Source organism: Rhamphochromis sp. 'chilingali' (assembly GCF_963969265.1).
Source record: "Rhamphochromis sp. 'chilingali' genome assembly, chromosome: 7".
In the NCBI taxonomy this organism is placed as follows: Eukaryota; Metazoa; Chordata; class Actinopteri; order Cichliformes; family Cichlidae; genus Rhamphochromis; species Rhamphochromis sp. 'chilingali'.
Window position 1 is genome coordinate 19,086,384 of NC_137934.1, and position 16,880 is coordinate 19,103,263.

The window sequence follows — 16,880 nt, forward strand, 5'->3', positions numbered from 1 at the left end:
GAGGCCGCACCCCACTAACTCTAACATCCAAACTGACAACAAGCCGGTGGTGGACCTCAGTGACACCGATGGAGATCCCCTGTCCATGCTCCAACAGATTGGAGTTGTATTTTGCAACCCAAGAGAACCTACTCCATTTTAGACAGCGACTTTATAAAGTTGTTCCTGACTGATGAATGTAAAAATGCATGGATTTTGTGAATAATAAATAATCATTTCATATATAGTTACTTAACCAAATATTCATATATTCACTTAAGTCAGTGCTCCAGCCTCCAGAGGTTGAGAACAGTGCTTTAGTATTTATTGATTAGAGTTCTCAGAGCAACAGGATTTTACAGATGAATACTCCTTCAACACTCACCTAGCAGACCGTGGCAGTTGTGCGACAGCCCCTTGTTGTTTCCAATGTAGAACCCCAGATGGTCTCTCTGGTAGGGCGCCGGGTTTTTGTACTGATGCAGCAGGATTACGAAGCTGATGTTCCCACCGACCGTCACGGTCACATTCGAATTTCCCACAATGGCCACAGACAGCGCTCCACTGTCCACAGACACAGTAGAGTGGCAGGGCAGAACAATGCGGTCCCGTCCATCCAGAATAACCTTCTTAGGTGTCACTTCGATGTAGGCGCGTTGGGGTTTATCCACCACAATAGTGATAGTGCTGAAGTAAGTACGCTGCTGCTTGTGACTGCCCGGTGGTGCCGGGGCGCCGATGAGCTTACCGTTGACCGTCACACCTGAGAACACAGAACATGTTTTATTAAAGGCATAAATGATTTTTGGTGCCTTTACACCACATTCCAAATTATTATGCAATTTATGTTTAAGTATCATAAAGATTAAATAAGTAGTTTTTCAATTAAACCCATGGATGGAATTGTGTCTCAGGACTCTTTGTATCACGGAAATCAATCTCGGACATCTATGATCATTAGTTTGCCAGGTGAGCCCAATTAAAGGAAAAACTACTAAAGAAGGATGTTCCACATTATTAAGCAGACCAGCATTTTCAAGCAATATAGAAAGAAAAATGACCTTCTGTCGTTGAAAAGCGTGAAATAGTTAAATGCCTTGGACACGTAATGAAAACCATAGATATTTCACGAAAACTTAAGCATGATCACCATAATGTTAAGAGATTTGTGGCTGAGTCAGAGCACACATGGGCTTGTGCAGATAAAGGCACAATGAAGAAGGTTTCTGCCAGACAAATGCACCTCTATTAAGAGAGCAGCTGCTAAAAGGCCATTACAAAGCAGCAAACATATATTTGAAGCTGCTGGTGCCTCTGGAGCACTGCGAACATCAAGGTGTAGGATCCTCCAGAGACTTGTAGTTGTGCATAAACCTTCTATTCAGCCACCCCTAACCAGTGCTCACAAGCAGAAATGACTGCAGTGGGCCCAGAACTACATGAAGGCTAATTTTCAAACAGTCTTGTTCACTGATGAGTGCAGTGCAACCCTGGATGGTCCAGATGGATGCAGTGGTCGATGGTTGGTGGACGGCCGCCATGTCCCAACAAGGCTGTGTCGTCAGCAAGGAGGTGGTGGAGTCATGTTTTGAGCCTGAATCACGGGGAGAGAGCTGGTCGACCCCTTTAGGCTCCCTGAAGGTGTGAAAATGAGCTCTACAAAGTATGTGGAGTTTCTGACTGACCACTTTCTTCCATGGTAGAAAGAGAAGAACTGTGCCTTCTGCAACACAACCATCTTCATGCAAGACAATGCACCATCTCATGCTACAAGGAATACCTCTGCATCATTGGCTGCTATCGCATAAAAGGAGAGGAACTCATGGTGTGGCCCCCATTCTTCCCTGACCTCAATCCTATTGAGAACCTTTGGAGCATCCTCAAACAAAAAAATACGAGGATGGGAGGCAGTTCACATCCATACATCAGCTCTGGGAGGATATTCTGACATCCTGCAAAGACATTCAAGTAGAAACTTTCCAAAAACTCACAAGTTCCATGGATACAAGAATTGTAAAACTGCTATCAAATAAAGGGTCTTATGTTAATATGTCATTTGACCTGTTAAGAAGTTTTTGATTGAAATACCTTTTGATTTCAGTGAAATTGATCCACTAATGCTGCAAATTCAACAAATTACCATTTTCAGTTCTCTACAACCTATAAAATGTTTTGAAACTTTGTGTGCATAATAATTTGGAACTGTGCATTTTAAGTTTTATATTTTTGAAAAACACTGTTTTCATTGGCAGTTTTGTTGAGTAACATTTGAATTATACTCTAATGGTTGATGACTCGAAAATTATGCCGACTGTCATTTGAATCGACTATTTAGGAAAAACTGAGAAAAATATCATTTGCATAATAATTTGGAACATGGTGTATAGGGTTTAGTCACAAGTCTTACCAGAGTATTTGTGGTCGGAGACCAGGCCAAGGATGTGTCCAGGCTCGCCATTGATGTTAAAGCACACAGTCAGTTTACTCAGGGGGAACTCAACAACAAAATGGGGGTCACCATCCGCTGTGAGAGGGTTTAACGGGGGAAAAACACAATTAAATGCAATTCACTCATGCAAGAATTATTGGTTCATAAATCTGTTGGGGCAATAAAAAATATTTAGCATTTTCAACACAATTAGATACTGGAGATATGCTGGTAGACTGATAAAATGTACAGAAAAGTTACATAGTTTGTTGTCTGTGAGGGAATGGTCTAAAAGAAGAAAAGGTATCCAGTGACCAGCAGGTCTGTGTGAAAAGGTCAGAGGGGAATGGCCTTGAGGTCAAGGTAACTAAGATTTGAACTCGTCCGAGATTTTTAGTAGATGCACCTATTGTATGAATTTAAAAATTCTGTGTTGCAGTATTCTTCACTTATCACATTCACAAACTTGGGTGTCGACACCAACCGGCCATCCAGGGGGATGACGACAGTAACCAATCAGCCTTTCATGGGTTTTTAATTGAAGAGGTGCTTTAAGAAAAAATTTTTTATTGTGCAACAATGGGTAGCTATGAAATAAGAAGGGGGTAGGACTGTGGCTCAAATGAGAAAATAAGTCATGTTGTGTTAATATTACAGCTGCAGCAAGTTTTGACCATCAGGACTCAAACGTAAATCCTGTATTATTACCGAACCCATCTCAGCTGCACACTTGTAAAGGCTTTTTGACAGCTTGTTGCAGAGTTCTGGTGATATTGTGCTGACAACATCTGTCGACATGCACACAGTGACGTACCAAAGTACTCAAAACTACCTTTAGGGTGCTTCCTGCAGCAAGTGTCTCAAGGACGAAAATTTTGTAATGAGGTGAAAACAAAACAAGCTAAATTATTGCTGCTGGTAAAATGAAAATAAATAATAAAGCTGTAAATTAAAGTATGGTATCTATCAGCATTAAATGACTCTGGGATAAGAAAACCTGTGAAAATAAACAGCAAACTGATGGATGATTTTCTTACATGCGTTTACATCCGTGTGTCTGTCTGTGTATTACTCCTAGGTTAGAGTTTATTTGTTCAACTGGAGTCACCGACAGTTTGCTGAGAACCAACCAAGATGAAGAGGGGAGCAGTGAGATGACAGAGCAACACTAATGACAGGGCTATTAGCCCTCACTAACTGCTTCTGATGAACTTCCCTCTCTTTACTGTAACACATCCACAAACATCCTCTTTCAGACTCCATTAGCACACAGCACTTAAGGTTTAAAATGCCACGTAGTGCCTGTGTTGGCATTTCAATTAGACCCTGTACGTTCTTTCCTCTCTTCAGGTCAGGTTCAGAGGAATCTGTGAACCTCTCGCTGTCTGTGTAATCACTGCCGACATCCAAATTACAGGCTGCCCACACAGAGTGTAGAGCGAGTCTACTATACATTCCCCTTCTTCTATCTTTTAAGTTGGTGCCATGTCATCACTGCATATATGCTTCCAGTGCCCCCAAAAAAGAAGGGGAAAAGCACAGAAATTCTGGAGTTACCCGATGTCTTGGAGAGGGTGATGAATTTCTTTGTTGGTCTTCTCACAACTTTGCCTAGAAGGAAGAGAAAATTCAGTCTTAGTAACAAACCTGAGAAACTGCTTAATGCCAATTCTTAACGATAACTATGTTTGGATTAACTGTTAGTGTAATGCGGGTTGACAGAAAAGAGACAGTCTGCATGTTCTTACATGAGATAATGGTTTTAATTCCTTTCAAATTTCATCTTCTTTTTGTTTGCTAGTGTAACCTTATTTGCTTCATTTTCTGTTTCATAAATAGCCACAACATGAAACCACCTGCCCAATACTGTGTAACTCCCCATACTGATAAAACAGCTTTCATGAGTTGGGACAAGGATTCAAGCTCCACAGGGGGATGTCCTGTAGTGTTTGGCATTTGGACATTTGCAGTCTTTGGAGTTGCGAGTTGTAGGGTAGGGTTTGTGTGGATGGGGTTGATCCTTGATCAGATCTGAGGTATGGAGAGTTTGGGGGCTAGTTCAATGTTTTGATCATTTTGTTATGGCCCTCCGGCTCCTCCTGAGTAGATTTTGCTTACAGTTTTTAACTAAGAAGATACTCATGAACTCATTAGGCAGACTTTACAGACACCCTGCACCCCCAAACCTGGGAGCCACTACCTTACCGATTGTGTTGCTCTGCGATAAAGCCTGGCTGTTGAGGTCCCTGTCAGGTGTCTGTGGCTCTCTGTCATCTGTGTCTCCTGGCAGGTCATTGGCAGGTGAGGTAGCCTCACCGGCTCCTGGCGTAATGGTGGGCGCTGGGGCCATGGTGCCATCAGTCAGGACTTCAGGCTTCTCCACCGCAATGTTAGTGAGAGGAGTGAGGAAGTGATAGGTCATGGACAGGTTGGTGGCCTGCTGAGTGTGGCCTTCCCTGTCCTTGCTGGTTTGGCTGCGCAGTCGTGAACGCAGCCCCTCTTTGATGCTTAGGAAACCCCACACACGTTCCACGAAGTCTTCTGCTACCGAACCCAAAGCGACTCCTAATTTCTGTGTCGCGTCAGTTCCCAGGGCTCTGACGCCCGTCGCCATTGCAGAAGTGGCTAACTTCACATGCTTCTCTGTATCTATCTGCCGGTTTCGCAGTGGTACGTCTGTCTCGAGTATGATGCTCTTATCGTTGTTACTGGCAGTGACCTGCACGTGGAGAGATTCTGCGCTTTCGTTTGTGAGCTTGCCGGCAACGACGATCTCAGAGCCATTGAAGTAGTTGGTGAAAAGATTCTGAGTGACGTACTGGACGGAGTTCTCCGTGTAGTTGATTCTTATGTCAGACAGCAGAGGAGTTCCGATTTCATTATAGAACCTAGAAAGAAACACAAATATATGAAGAGTTTCAGTTGAATGAAAGAAAAGCTGAAAGGAGATCAATCAAATTAGCTCAGTCAGGCATTAGTTGGACAAACAACTAAATGTGCAGTGTTCTTTTTGGCAACTTTAACATTATATAAAAGTTATAAAGTATAAAAGTTTTAATATTATAGATTATTAATTGGTGAACATCTGATAAGCAGTAAAGCTGGGTTTTGCTTGCCCAGCAGAGTCCAGTAGTAATACTAACACATTAACACAGTTCTAACATTAAAAATTCTATCAAGCATGTTTTTCACTATATAATTTTACACATTGTGCATAGAGTTTCCAAACCTGCATTTGCTTGTTCAGTGTCACCACGAGAGAGGTGATCAGTGTCAGAAAAAGAAGGGTCTTATAGTATACTTCCTCATCTTGTTTATTCAAATAAGCCACCTTCCGGCCATAAACTCCCTTGTCTAACCCCTTAAGCTGTTGCCACCCCACTTCAGAGTTCCTGCGGCCTGTCATTGTCGTCACGTCACAGCAAACCTCCTCACCTCCTGATGAATATGTTTGTTCAAGCAGATCAGGGGCTATTATCTTTGGAGTCTGTCTGTTAACCCCTCGTACATACTCAGACGCAGGTTTCACAACACACAAACACACACATTCCTGCTCAACTGAACAAACACCTCGTGTGTCTGAGTGCGGAAGAGAGAGGGAGAAGAGGACCATGCGTCAAGGATAGGAAAAAAAAGAGCTCAGAGAGAGAGTTGATTAAAGACGTCTTTTGTCAGCACCGTCACATTTGCGGTCGTGGTTCCCTCATAGGTCGATGAGAGACGCACGGGCATATCAGAGCGGGAGAAGGGAGGAATTAAGGACAGCTAATTGCTTAATAAGAATGAGATTATAAATTTATGAAGGTGAAGGGCACTGGGTAGTAATCGTTTATTGAAAGTAAGAATTACTTAATCATACATCTCAATGTTCGTCTTGAATTTTTTGTGTTGTTTTGTGATAAAATGCCCATGTCATTCAGGTCAGGGTTGTCTAAGGAGCTTGGATAGAAAGAGACTAATTCTCAACAGTTAATCTTATAGATGGATTACAGTCATAAAAAGGCTTCAGACCTGCTTTTTAAACCAGTTTAAGGTCAGTTAAATTCCAGCAAAGACTGGTTAAAAATTAGTTTTCCTTTGTTTCCTTGGTTTGAAAACGAGTCAGTGTTAGTTGACCTTTAGACCAGTTTTAGATCAGTGTAAGGCTGACAGCCATCAGACTGTCAAGTAAAAACCAGACTAAAGCCAAGTACCAGACCTTCAGAGTTTAGACCTTCTCCCCAAATTTAATGTTGAACCTTTTGGACCAATTTTAGACTAAAAGAAGACCAGGCTAATTGTGGTATAGTTTCAATTTAACAACAAGACAGACTTCAGACTAGCCTCACACCTAATTTAGATCTCATCCAGACTACATGTTCAAACCAGTTTCCGACCAGTTACTTACCCCCTAACACTAAGACATGTCAGAGTCCTTTTGCAGCGGTTTTAGATCATAGTGTCAAATAATCTTAAGCGAATTTTAGACACATTAAAATAAGCTTCCTTAAATTCTCTCATCTTCATTAGCAAAATGGGGCTCATTGCCCCGTAAATATCAACTGTAGCCTATAAGGTGTCATGTCAAAGCCATACCCTTTGAGCATGGCGCTTGCGTCAGCCTCCTCATTGATGCGTCTCATCATCCCGCAATTTTCCAGAGCCATACGCTCCAGCAGTCGGTAGTCCACATCATTACCAATCCCAATTGTGAAGATGCAGAATTTTTCCTGCACAGCTGAGCGAGTGTTCCCCAGGATCGCCACGGACTGGATCTCTCCGACAGTGGGCCGCCCGTCTGTCAGGAAAATAATGAGCGAGACGCTGTTCGGGCTGCTGTCAGGGCCCAAGAGGTAGTCTCGAAGCAGAGACGAGCCGGTCCGGATGGCGCCATCGATGTTGGTGCCTACAGTGAAGGGACATCACTAGGTTTACATCTCAGGTTATGGAAACACAGTGACTGAGCTAAACTTTAATATGTTTACTGTCCTTATTAAACACTCACTTTTCCCACTTTAAGTCTACAACAACATCTATTTATCAGCAAAGAAGGTCACTGCTGTTATTAAAGGCAGTTTTACTTCAAGTCTTCAAAAGGACAAGACAAAGACGAACCGTCTCACCTCCAGTGGGCGCCAGCATGTAAATAAACTTCTTGGCGTCCCTGATATTGAGGGGGGTCACTGGCACGAGACGATTTGGCTGCCAAACTTTGATCTTATTGGAGAAGCTGATAAAGTTAAAGTTATCGCCGGGCCGCAGGTCCCTCAGGATGGTGAAGAGGGCATCTTTAGTCTGGGAGACGGGAAATAAAAAAATCACAAGACAGTAAACATCTTCGATGTTTGAGTGTCTCTGTTTTGTCAAAGATTCACGAATTCATGCAGAATAAAGACCCTCAAAATAAATAATTTACTGCAGCGCTCAGACTGTTTAAATGAAACTTTTTGCTTTTCCTGTCTTTAGGTATTAATGTTTGTAATTTTGGCAGATTTTCCTTGATATCTTTGCCCTTCCTGGCTTTTCCATTTCATATTTAGTGGCAATCAAAATATTATCAGTTTCTTTCAGCATTCTCTTTTTATGGATTTAAAATTAAATAAAACTTCAGTTTTTAATTTATATTTTCTGATCGTGAGCCAGCATAATATTGAGTTACATATTCAAACCCACATCTTTTCTGTGTTTTTCTACTGAATATTTTTTTTATCCTTATTACAGTGACGAATTTCAGATTGAATTTGCAGGTGGAACTCGTGGTGAAACAGTCATGTTCACAGTAATTCTGTGCTATTTTCGAGCCTGTGTCAGTATTTGCTTTAGGTTATCTTAGGTTAAGTTGAACCTGCATTCCTGCTCATTGTATTGTAAAGTGCAAGGGTTGGAAGCAAACACTCAAAACATCTATCAGCACCAACCCCATCCCAACAATCACTGTGAAGCGTTTCTTTTCATCATCCCTTGAAAGAAAACAAGGTTTGTTTGTTACCTGATTTCTTTATTTGCTTTAATTGCCAAAATAAAATTCTGTCATTGTTTCCACTGTGGTATGTTTCTTTACGGATAAAAACACTACACGTGTATACATACAATAGCTTTGGACATTTCTGGATTTACAGACAGAACATTTTCCAGTGGTGACATGTAGTTCATGTGTAAAGTGCTATTTGCTAGGTCTTGAACTCGAATGTTTGGAGCTCTTTCTTCTAAGTAATTAGCATTTTATCCCGCAGTGGTAATGTTTTCTGTCTTATCTACTCAAAATTTGACCGACAGAGCATAAAAGTTGATGAATACATAAACTTCAGATACTTGCTGTTGATGTGGAACCATTGAATTTAAATGTACCATAAAACTTGATACCATATTCTGTCAGATCTTTACAGAACATGCTACTTCTTCATATTTAAGTACAGGGGAAATAAGAAATAAGAGTTATTTGGAGACAAAACTTCCTGCTTTTCCGTGTTGAATCCTCATCTTCAGATCTGCAAAAATGAGCAGATGAGAGATATATGATTTGCTGCTGAGGAGCTTCTTAGATGTCTATATGGGGTGTATACTGCAGGGGTCAGAACCACAGATTGACCTTCACTGAAAAACCTCTATTGTGCAGCCACATCAAAACACACTCGTTGTTCTGTTCCTGCAGCCCACTTGGGGCTGCTGTTGGTGGGGAGAGGGATCAGAGGGTCGAGGGTACTGTTGTCCAGAAAGTTCCATTACCCCATAGACTCTGACCTTCCTCCCTCACAGTTTCCACTTTTCTCTCTCAGTGAAAATCTGTTTTTCACTTTCTCTCCTCTTTTCTGTTTCATGGCAGCTGCAAAGATCAGCTCTGGCTGAGGGGATTATCGTGCTACAGCAGATGGAGGAAAAGGTCTGATATTGATATTCCAGTGTGGGCGTGAGGAGGTGGGGGTGTCACATTTCCTATCCAGTGCAGCTTTTAAAATTCAACTTTAAAACAGGGAAAGAGCCTCATAAAGGAAGAGAGGTGGTCAGAAAATGTAGATTTCCTCAGATTCCTTTAGGAGAAGGGTTCGTGTCCAGGACCTCTGCTCCAGGGTGGAACTTTTGGGTAACACTCTAATGTGAAAATACACCAAGCTTATGAGCCTAGTGTAAATGTAAGCTGTCCAAATCCAAACTCACAATGTGTAGCAGGAAAAGCCTGCTCACTGGTAACAGGAAAATTCAAGAGCGAACCCTTCAGTTAACAAACGAAGCACATTAAAGTTGGAAAACAGGCAGGTGCTAAGCTGTAAACACACTAACACTGGAAAAGAAATTTCCCTGCTTACACACTCTGGACCTCTAGTCTTTACTTATTTATTTAACTCCAAAACCCACACACAAAATATGCTTGCTGTGTTTTTATTTTTTGTGTGGTCCAGTCAATCACTGCAAGGGTGATTGAGGTCTTGAAGGTGGAGCACTGTAGAAAATAGGGCTGAATTTTACATACGTACATATAGATCCTGTGGGACTGCCAGATACAGATGGACAAAAAGGTGGTGACTAACCAACCAGACATAGTGGTGGTAGACAAACAGAAGAAGGTGGCCGTAGTGATAGCTGTAGCGGTTCTGAATGACAGCAACATCAGGAACGAGGAACACGAGAAACCTGAGAAATCACCAAGGGCTCAGAGAAGAGCTTCAGAAGATGTGGAGGGTGAAGGTAACAGTGGTCGCCGTGGTAATCGGAGCACTAGGTGCAGTGAGTCCCAAGCTAGGCGAGTGGCTCCAGCAGATCCCAGGAGTAACATCGGAGATCTCTGTCCAGAAGAGCGCAGTCCGAGGAACAGCCAAGATACTGCGCAGGGCCCTCAAGCTCCCAGCCTCTGGTAGAGGACCCGAGCTTGCAGGGTAGACCGCACGCATGGGCGAGAGGGGAAATTCTTATACCGCCCCTCGCTTGTCATGGATAACGTCATGGTGGCTATTGACAAATACATAGAAACTGATGGGCAGCAGTGTGGAAAATAAGGCAAAATAAATTAGGACTTGGTACTTGACTAGATGTTGCTTGACATGTTTCTACCATCCCTACTAAATTCAGCACCCTTAGAAACACCAACAGGAAGTGACTAATCAAAATGGAAAGAACCACTCCCATGATTTTGTCATCCCCTTTTCTTTCCCTAGCCATACTACCATTTTTTCCCCCTTTTTAATTTTGGAAGGAAGAAATTTGCTCAGATTAGGCAGAAAGGTACCATAAAGTACCACTCCGTTTACCATCCATTTCCCAACTCAAGATCTCAGTTTCATCATGATCTTTGTCAGTGTCGCATCGTTTGCTCAGAAACCCATCTACTGGTACAAAAGACATTTGACAGCCTTAAAGTAAATTGAATTACATTTTTGTTCCTGCACAGTTTATTTTCCTTCTGTTGTTGATTATCCTAACATTAATCACGGAACACGCTGCAGATTCATTTTAATGGTAGTTTTACAGCTGCCATAAATTAAGGAAAAAATGCATTAGTATTCTGCTGTTTGATGCAATAGTTTTCTTTCGGGTATATTGCAATACCTGTCTTATCTTAGTCCCCAACATGGAGGCGCTGGTGTCGATCACAAACACCACGTTCTTAGGCACAGCAGGAAGGTCTTTGGGGGCAAAGTAGTGGACGAAATGGCCGTTCAAAACCTGAGAAACAAAGACAGACGTGCAGCAGCCAGTGAGATCGGTTGCAGTTGTAGTTCTGCTCCGAAGACAGACAGGAGTTTGGCAGTGACATGAGGCTGGTGGCAGGAGGCCAGAGAAAAGAATGACTAACAGGTGGGTGGATAAACGTTGCTGGATGGGAAATCTGCAAGCATGCATGTAGTATATAACAATTATTGTCGCTGAGTTGTTTTTTTCATGAAAACTTTTGGCCCTGTCTGTGTTTATTAAGCACATTTGAGATGTTCTTTCACCTGAATGTCTCCGATCCCCATGTCTCTTTGAACATCATAGCGGATCACGAAGTCTCCCAGGATGCCACTGGTGGTGATCTTTGCCTGTTGGATGATGTTGGGGCTGAAGGTGATCTTGCAGACGTTCTTTTCGTTTTTGATCACAGTGGTGATGGGAAGCTCAGGTTTGGCTGGAGCACAAAGACAGGAAATGCTTTAACAGGGATCAAGAACCGGAGATTTTATAACAGTAAATCTAAACTGGTGACCTCTCCACATTTTATGGACTACAAAGACCAGCCCTACTTGATTTTTTTCTACTATTTATCGAGAGTTCTTTATGCCATTAAGCTTTATTAGTTTGATTTTTGTTTTGTGTTGTCTATATGCTGTTGGAACTTAAATAACAGTCTTAACTTTTAACTTCCCAAAGATTTTGCACAGTACTCAATATCTATGAACCTGGTATGTTTGGTGGCTTAGGAGCAGTTGCAGTGTTGGCGGCGGCGTTGCTCTTGCCGTTCCGGAGCGGCAGCACCTCCAGGTCCGTGATGGGGGAATGGTCAACGATGGTGACGTCTAGGCTGAGGCGGCTGACCAGCTGCATGGGCCGGAGGCTGGTCACGTGTTCGTAGCGTCCTAGCCGGCGCTGTAGAAGTTCCTCGTATGTCAGAAGGAAGACCGCCCGGTTTCGACCAGGTATTTTAGCCGCCATTCTGAACACCTCCACTTCTGGCTCTGGACTGGAGAGGAGAGGAGGCAGTCAAAGAAAGTAAGAGGATGAAGTGGAATAAACTGCAAAATTACAGTTACTTACCTGTTAAATTAAAGCACAGTAATGACAGCTAGACGTGCAGCAATAAACAGTTATTTTACAGTCTGCTTACTGTAATCTACAACAGCAGCTCAATGTAAAAAAAATAATAATAAAGTACTGTGATGCATAGAATCTAAGTTTTACAGTATAATATGGATAATTGCCCCATTGCCACACAGTTTAGTGATTCAATTGTGCTCTATCAGCAGTCAATGGTCCTGAACTATGACAATATATCAGCTTTTGTGCATTTCCTCTACTTCCACCATTATATAGTATTAAAAAATACTACTCCCGGTCATGGTGGCTCAGTTAGTGATCTGAAGATGCTATGCAGAGTTTGCAGGTCTGCAGCTGTGGAGCAGTGCGTGGGTGCAGTATCAAAATTATATGGAACAACTAATAACGTGGGCTGGTCTTGTTTATGTTTGTGCTGTTGGTCCCTTAGCTTAGCTCCTGATGCAAGGCAGATATTACTCATGCCAGACAACAAGCTTCTTTGTAAAGTGTTAAAACCAATGAAAACTCTCGACTAGATATTCTTGTGTGGGCTTTTTGATCTTTGACATTTGTTTTAACATGTCTTCCTGCTTGTGCTGAACGCTGTTGTTCCACTTCCTTCTTAGTCACCATCAAATAAAGCCATCGCTGTTGAGCCATGCACTGTCAGCTTTTTGGAGAATGACATGCAAGTGCATCCCTGCATCCTCTACGTCAGTTAACTCTGCACAATCCCTCTCTGTGTAGCCAGAAACAAATGTGGGGACCATAAATTCAACCAACCAATTTCCACAGTGAGAAATTCATCAGAGATACACAACCATTAACCTAAAAACCCAGAATAACAACAACTTAAACCTTTACATTCACAGAACACTGTATAATGCTATAATACCAAAGTTTCCTGTAATCATGAAAAACAGTACATTACATTACATGATATTGGAAGAAAGTCAAGAATAAACATGGCATGTGAAAAAAAAAGAGATAAAGCTGTAGTGTGCTTTGGGGGAAATAACTTGTTTATGGTTTATGTTTGGAGCTTTGCACAAGCTAAATGATTTATTATATTTGGAGTTTGCAATCTCTGAAATGAATTTGCTAAATGGAGCTAATTTAAAGTTTATGAGGTTTTGAAATCTTGCAGATTTTCAATTTTTTGGAGTTCTTGTACTTGGTATTTAGAAATTGTCTAATTGTCTAAATTTTATTGAAACTGCCTGCAGTTATATTTGCTTTTAGCCTTTTTTTTATGTTGCACATTAACTGCCATGCATCTCAAATGAATGGGAAGATTAAGTTTTCTTGACCATGCCCCTATGTATTGAAATAATAACTGAGCAGCTTTAGATAGATGAGGGAAGGAGCATTACAGCAGTTAATGAAGGTGGATGATTTTTTTGAAAGAGGTGGAGCAGCAAAGCAAACAGTCCAAGTGGTGATATCACTAAATTGGACTCACTGCTTCCAAATAATCTCACATTTTTCCTTCAGCCCCGTCCTTCTTTGCCTGCTTAATCTATTTACAGTAGAGTCTGTGACTCACAGAATGACATTTAATGAAATGTCACTTTTCTGCATGGCAGTTCTAAATGGTATGATGTCACTTCTCCCATGTGTCACTTCTTGGGGCACAATTTATGCCTGAGGAGAGACGATCATTACAGCCTTTGTGCCCGCACACACTAACACATGTTCACCCTTTGTGCTTGTAGGGGTAGAAGGATTTTTAGATGGGATGCTATCAATCTGTAATTCGGAGGACGCGGCCACACAGTTAAGTTCAAACTGGCGCACAGACACCTGTTCATCCTCTCTTACCTTGCATCACCTGGCTCCTTCGTCCCAGATTTTCCTCTCTCCTGTTTGACCCTCTTCTCCTTCGGCTTGACCTCGCTCTGGTAGACACGCCCCCCAATGATCCTGGTGGGTTGGGGTCAAAGGTTGAGAATTAGTGGTGCTCACGTTCACGAGCACCTATTGTTACAGTTTAACTAGGATTTTCTTGGACAAAGGACAGAATTTGTTTGCAGAAATCATGTTTTCAGCTGTTTACGGAGTCCAGTGCTGAAAATAAGTGAGCTAATCTGTGTGTGTGTGTGTGTGTGTGTGTGTGTGTGTGTGTGTGTGTGTGTGTGTGTGTGTGTGTGTGTGTGTGCGCGCATTTATGAGTGTGTGTGCATTAAAGCTCACCCTTTCCTGTCAACATATGCAAAGAAATGGAAAGATCATAAAACCTTCCAGCCCTGAAATCCTTTTGGAAACATAAAATATCTTCCACAACATCCAAAAACTGCTTCAGTCAAACAAATAAATGAATGCATATAAAAATCTAATTTTAACTGAGTTCTGTTACTTGCTAACAGTTATACATGTGATCATTAGTGATATCTATTGGAATCTGATTCACCATGTCAATTCAGTAATTAAAATAGTGACGTGAGTGCAGATAACACTGAATATTTGCTCCAAATGCCTTCCACTTCTGCCACATTTGGTCTTGACTGATAACCTTAACTCAGGTTGATTCTGGATGCTTTATTTCAGCCACAGGTGGACTTCATATAGGCCAAATGCCTAGTGTGTCAAGACATTTTAACCACATCTCACAGCCCATGAAACTTCTGCCAACTGAGACTTAAGCACCAAATTTAGACTTTCACAAGTCCAACTATGTTTGCTATCTATAGAACCAATCAATGTCATTCTAAAAGAACAATGTGAAAGACAGCAAGATGATTAAAAGGATAAAAGAAAGAATATGTCTTTTTAAAATCGCCAAAAAATCCCAGAACGCAGAATCACTCACAATAAGCTGGGAGAGAGTTATGTGGCTTCAAGAGAAAATATAGATTTAAAGATGTGTAGAATCGAGATTTAAAAATCTAAATCACCAGCTTTATTCCCTTTATCAGTCTATTAAGTCATTAACTAATAATTCTGTCCACCATCCTATTAAGATGACCTGTGTGGCTCTTACATGGTGAAGTTGGAGATGTAGGCATTAGCGGGGATTTGAAACTGAAAGACGCCCTCACTAGCGGCGGGGTAGCGGTTGAGCAAGGAGCAGTACACCGCGGTGAAAGCGTAGCGGGAGATGATCGTGGTCTTGATGGAGAGTTCCTGGATGTGAGGTTTGGTCTCCTACAAAGTAAAAGTAAAAAAAAAAGAAAGAAAAAGAAAGAAGAAGAAGTAATAACGACAACACTAAAACATGCACCGGTGGCGCTTTGGCTAAATTTGGCAAGATTTTACGGAGAGCTGCTGTGATCACCGATAGTTATTCATCACTTCAGTTTTCATCCCAACGAAAGCTAGAACTCCAAATTTACACTGACTCAATACTGAGAGGAATTCGTGCTCGTGAGCTAAGATCCAGGCCATGACATATACTTTGGCACGTCTGCGCGCTTGGCAGTCCTATGCGTTCCGCCCAACGTGCAGAGGTTCAGAGTGACAAAATCAACTTCTAAATAACTAAAAGTAGGTCATGCATTCTATTACAGTGTTTGTTACAAAATCCTCAACTCTCAGGTAAAGTGACAAATGAACAGATTTAAGACAGAACGATAAGATAAAGTATTTCTTCTCATATTTGATCATTTTGAAATAAAGAATTTAAATTATAATTTAAATCCACACGAGGCTGCTCTTCATCCCACCCACCCCCTCCAATCCTCCAAAATAATACATTAAAAAAATGCATAAACACGCAATATCTCAGTAACTGAAACAGCTGTTTTACCTTGGTTATTATAGTTTTCACCTGGCGAGGGACCCTGCGCGGTGCCTGGAGACAAAAACATCATCAGAAGACGAAATATTGACAACCAAAAGCTCAAACACGTCTCCTTTAACAATCTTACAATGTCTAAACCAAAGTCCGCCAAATCAACATCATCTTCAAGTTCAGAGTCCTCCAGTTGTCCCAGTAAAGTCCCGCTGAAGCTCAGCAGCAGCGTCAGCAGCGTCACCAGCATCTTGCAGTTCCTCTACTTCAAAACTCGTTAAAAAGATGAATGAGGCATCATCTCCTGCTGCGGAGCGTGCCCGAGTCCCAGTTCAGACCCGAATGACCGGACAGAGGAGCGACACGGTGCGAAGAAAACACGCCCACCCACCGGAGGAGAGAGACGCAGTGTTTTCGGGAGGGAGCGCTTCATCTTCTAAATCTAAATCACTGCTGCAAATTCAGTTTGCAGGCATGTACATTGAGACTGGATGTGTACAAAAGTGTGAGTTAAATGTCTTCAGTAGTTTTGTTTGTATTGTAATATTCGCGTTGAACCTTGTAAAATACCTAAAATAATAAAATGTCAACTAAAACTATACATTTTTAAAACTAACCAGAAGCGACCAAAACCGCTGTGAAATGAACTGAAAAGAAAAGTTTAGAGAATGTGTTCAAAGGTTCTGTGTGTGCGCTCATATTTCAGTGTTTTAAAGACACCGTTTCGAATTAGCGCTGGCAGATATAAAATATATTCTTCACCACTAGGTGGCAGAATTTTACTAGCAGTTGCTGTTGTTTATTACAGTTTTTGCTCGTTGCTTGAACACTATAAACCCATGCTTAGACTAAAGTAACACAACTTGAAGCTTTTGTTACCATACCTCAAACACATGTACCCATACCTTAAACAAAAGTGCTGCTTTGCACTCTGGTTGCAATTATGCAACACACTTACTCCTTTATGCAACACACATGGTCCTGCATACTACACTCTATTTCATACATAAGACACTTCGTTCAAAAATGAAATTTCAG

At 41.6% G+C, this 16,880-nt stretch overlaps 1 protein-coding gene across 1 annotated transcript in view; it reads right to left on the reverse strand.

The window, feature by feature from the left end:
* itih5 (inter-alpha-trypsin inhibitor heavy chain 5) overlaps nucleotides 1-16,273 on the reverse strand; it is an 18,595-nt gene extending 2,322 nt beyond the window's left edge. Inside the window, exons 1-13 of the mRNA XM_080886717.1 lie at nucleotides 15,979-16,273; nucleotides 15,858-15,902; nucleotides 15,093-15,256; nucleotides 13,934-14,035; nucleotides 11,758-12,038; nucleotides 11,317-11,486; nucleotides 10,928-11,044; nucleotides 7,510-7,681; nucleotides 6,983-7,292; nucleotides 4,613-5,295; nucleotides 3,965-4,018; nucleotides 2,387-2,503; nucleotides 365-742 (exon numbers count right to left, since the gene is read on the reverse strand). Of these exons, the coding sequence (XP_080742843.1) occupies nucleotides 365-742; nucleotides 2,387-2,503; nucleotides 3,965-4,018; nucleotides 4,613-5,295; nucleotides 6,983-7,292; nucleotides 7,510-7,681; nucleotides 10,928-11,044; nucleotides 11,317-11,486; nucleotides 11,758-12,038; nucleotides 13,934-14,035; nucleotides 15,093-15,256; nucleotides 15,858-15,902; nucleotides 15,979-16,092 (2,707 nt within the window). The 5' untranslated portion in view covers nucleotides 16,093-16,273. The remainder of the gene's footprint in view (nucleotides 1-364; nucleotides 743-2,386; nucleotides 2,504-3,964; nucleotides 4,019-4,612; nucleotides 5,296-6,982; nucleotides 7,293-7,509; nucleotides 7,682-10,927; nucleotides 11,045-11,316; nucleotides 11,487-11,757; nucleotides 12,039-13,933; nucleotides 14,036-15,092; nucleotides 15,257-15,857; nucleotides 15,903-15,978) is intronic.
* Between the last annotated feature and the right edge of the window lie 607 nt (nucleotides 16,274-16,880).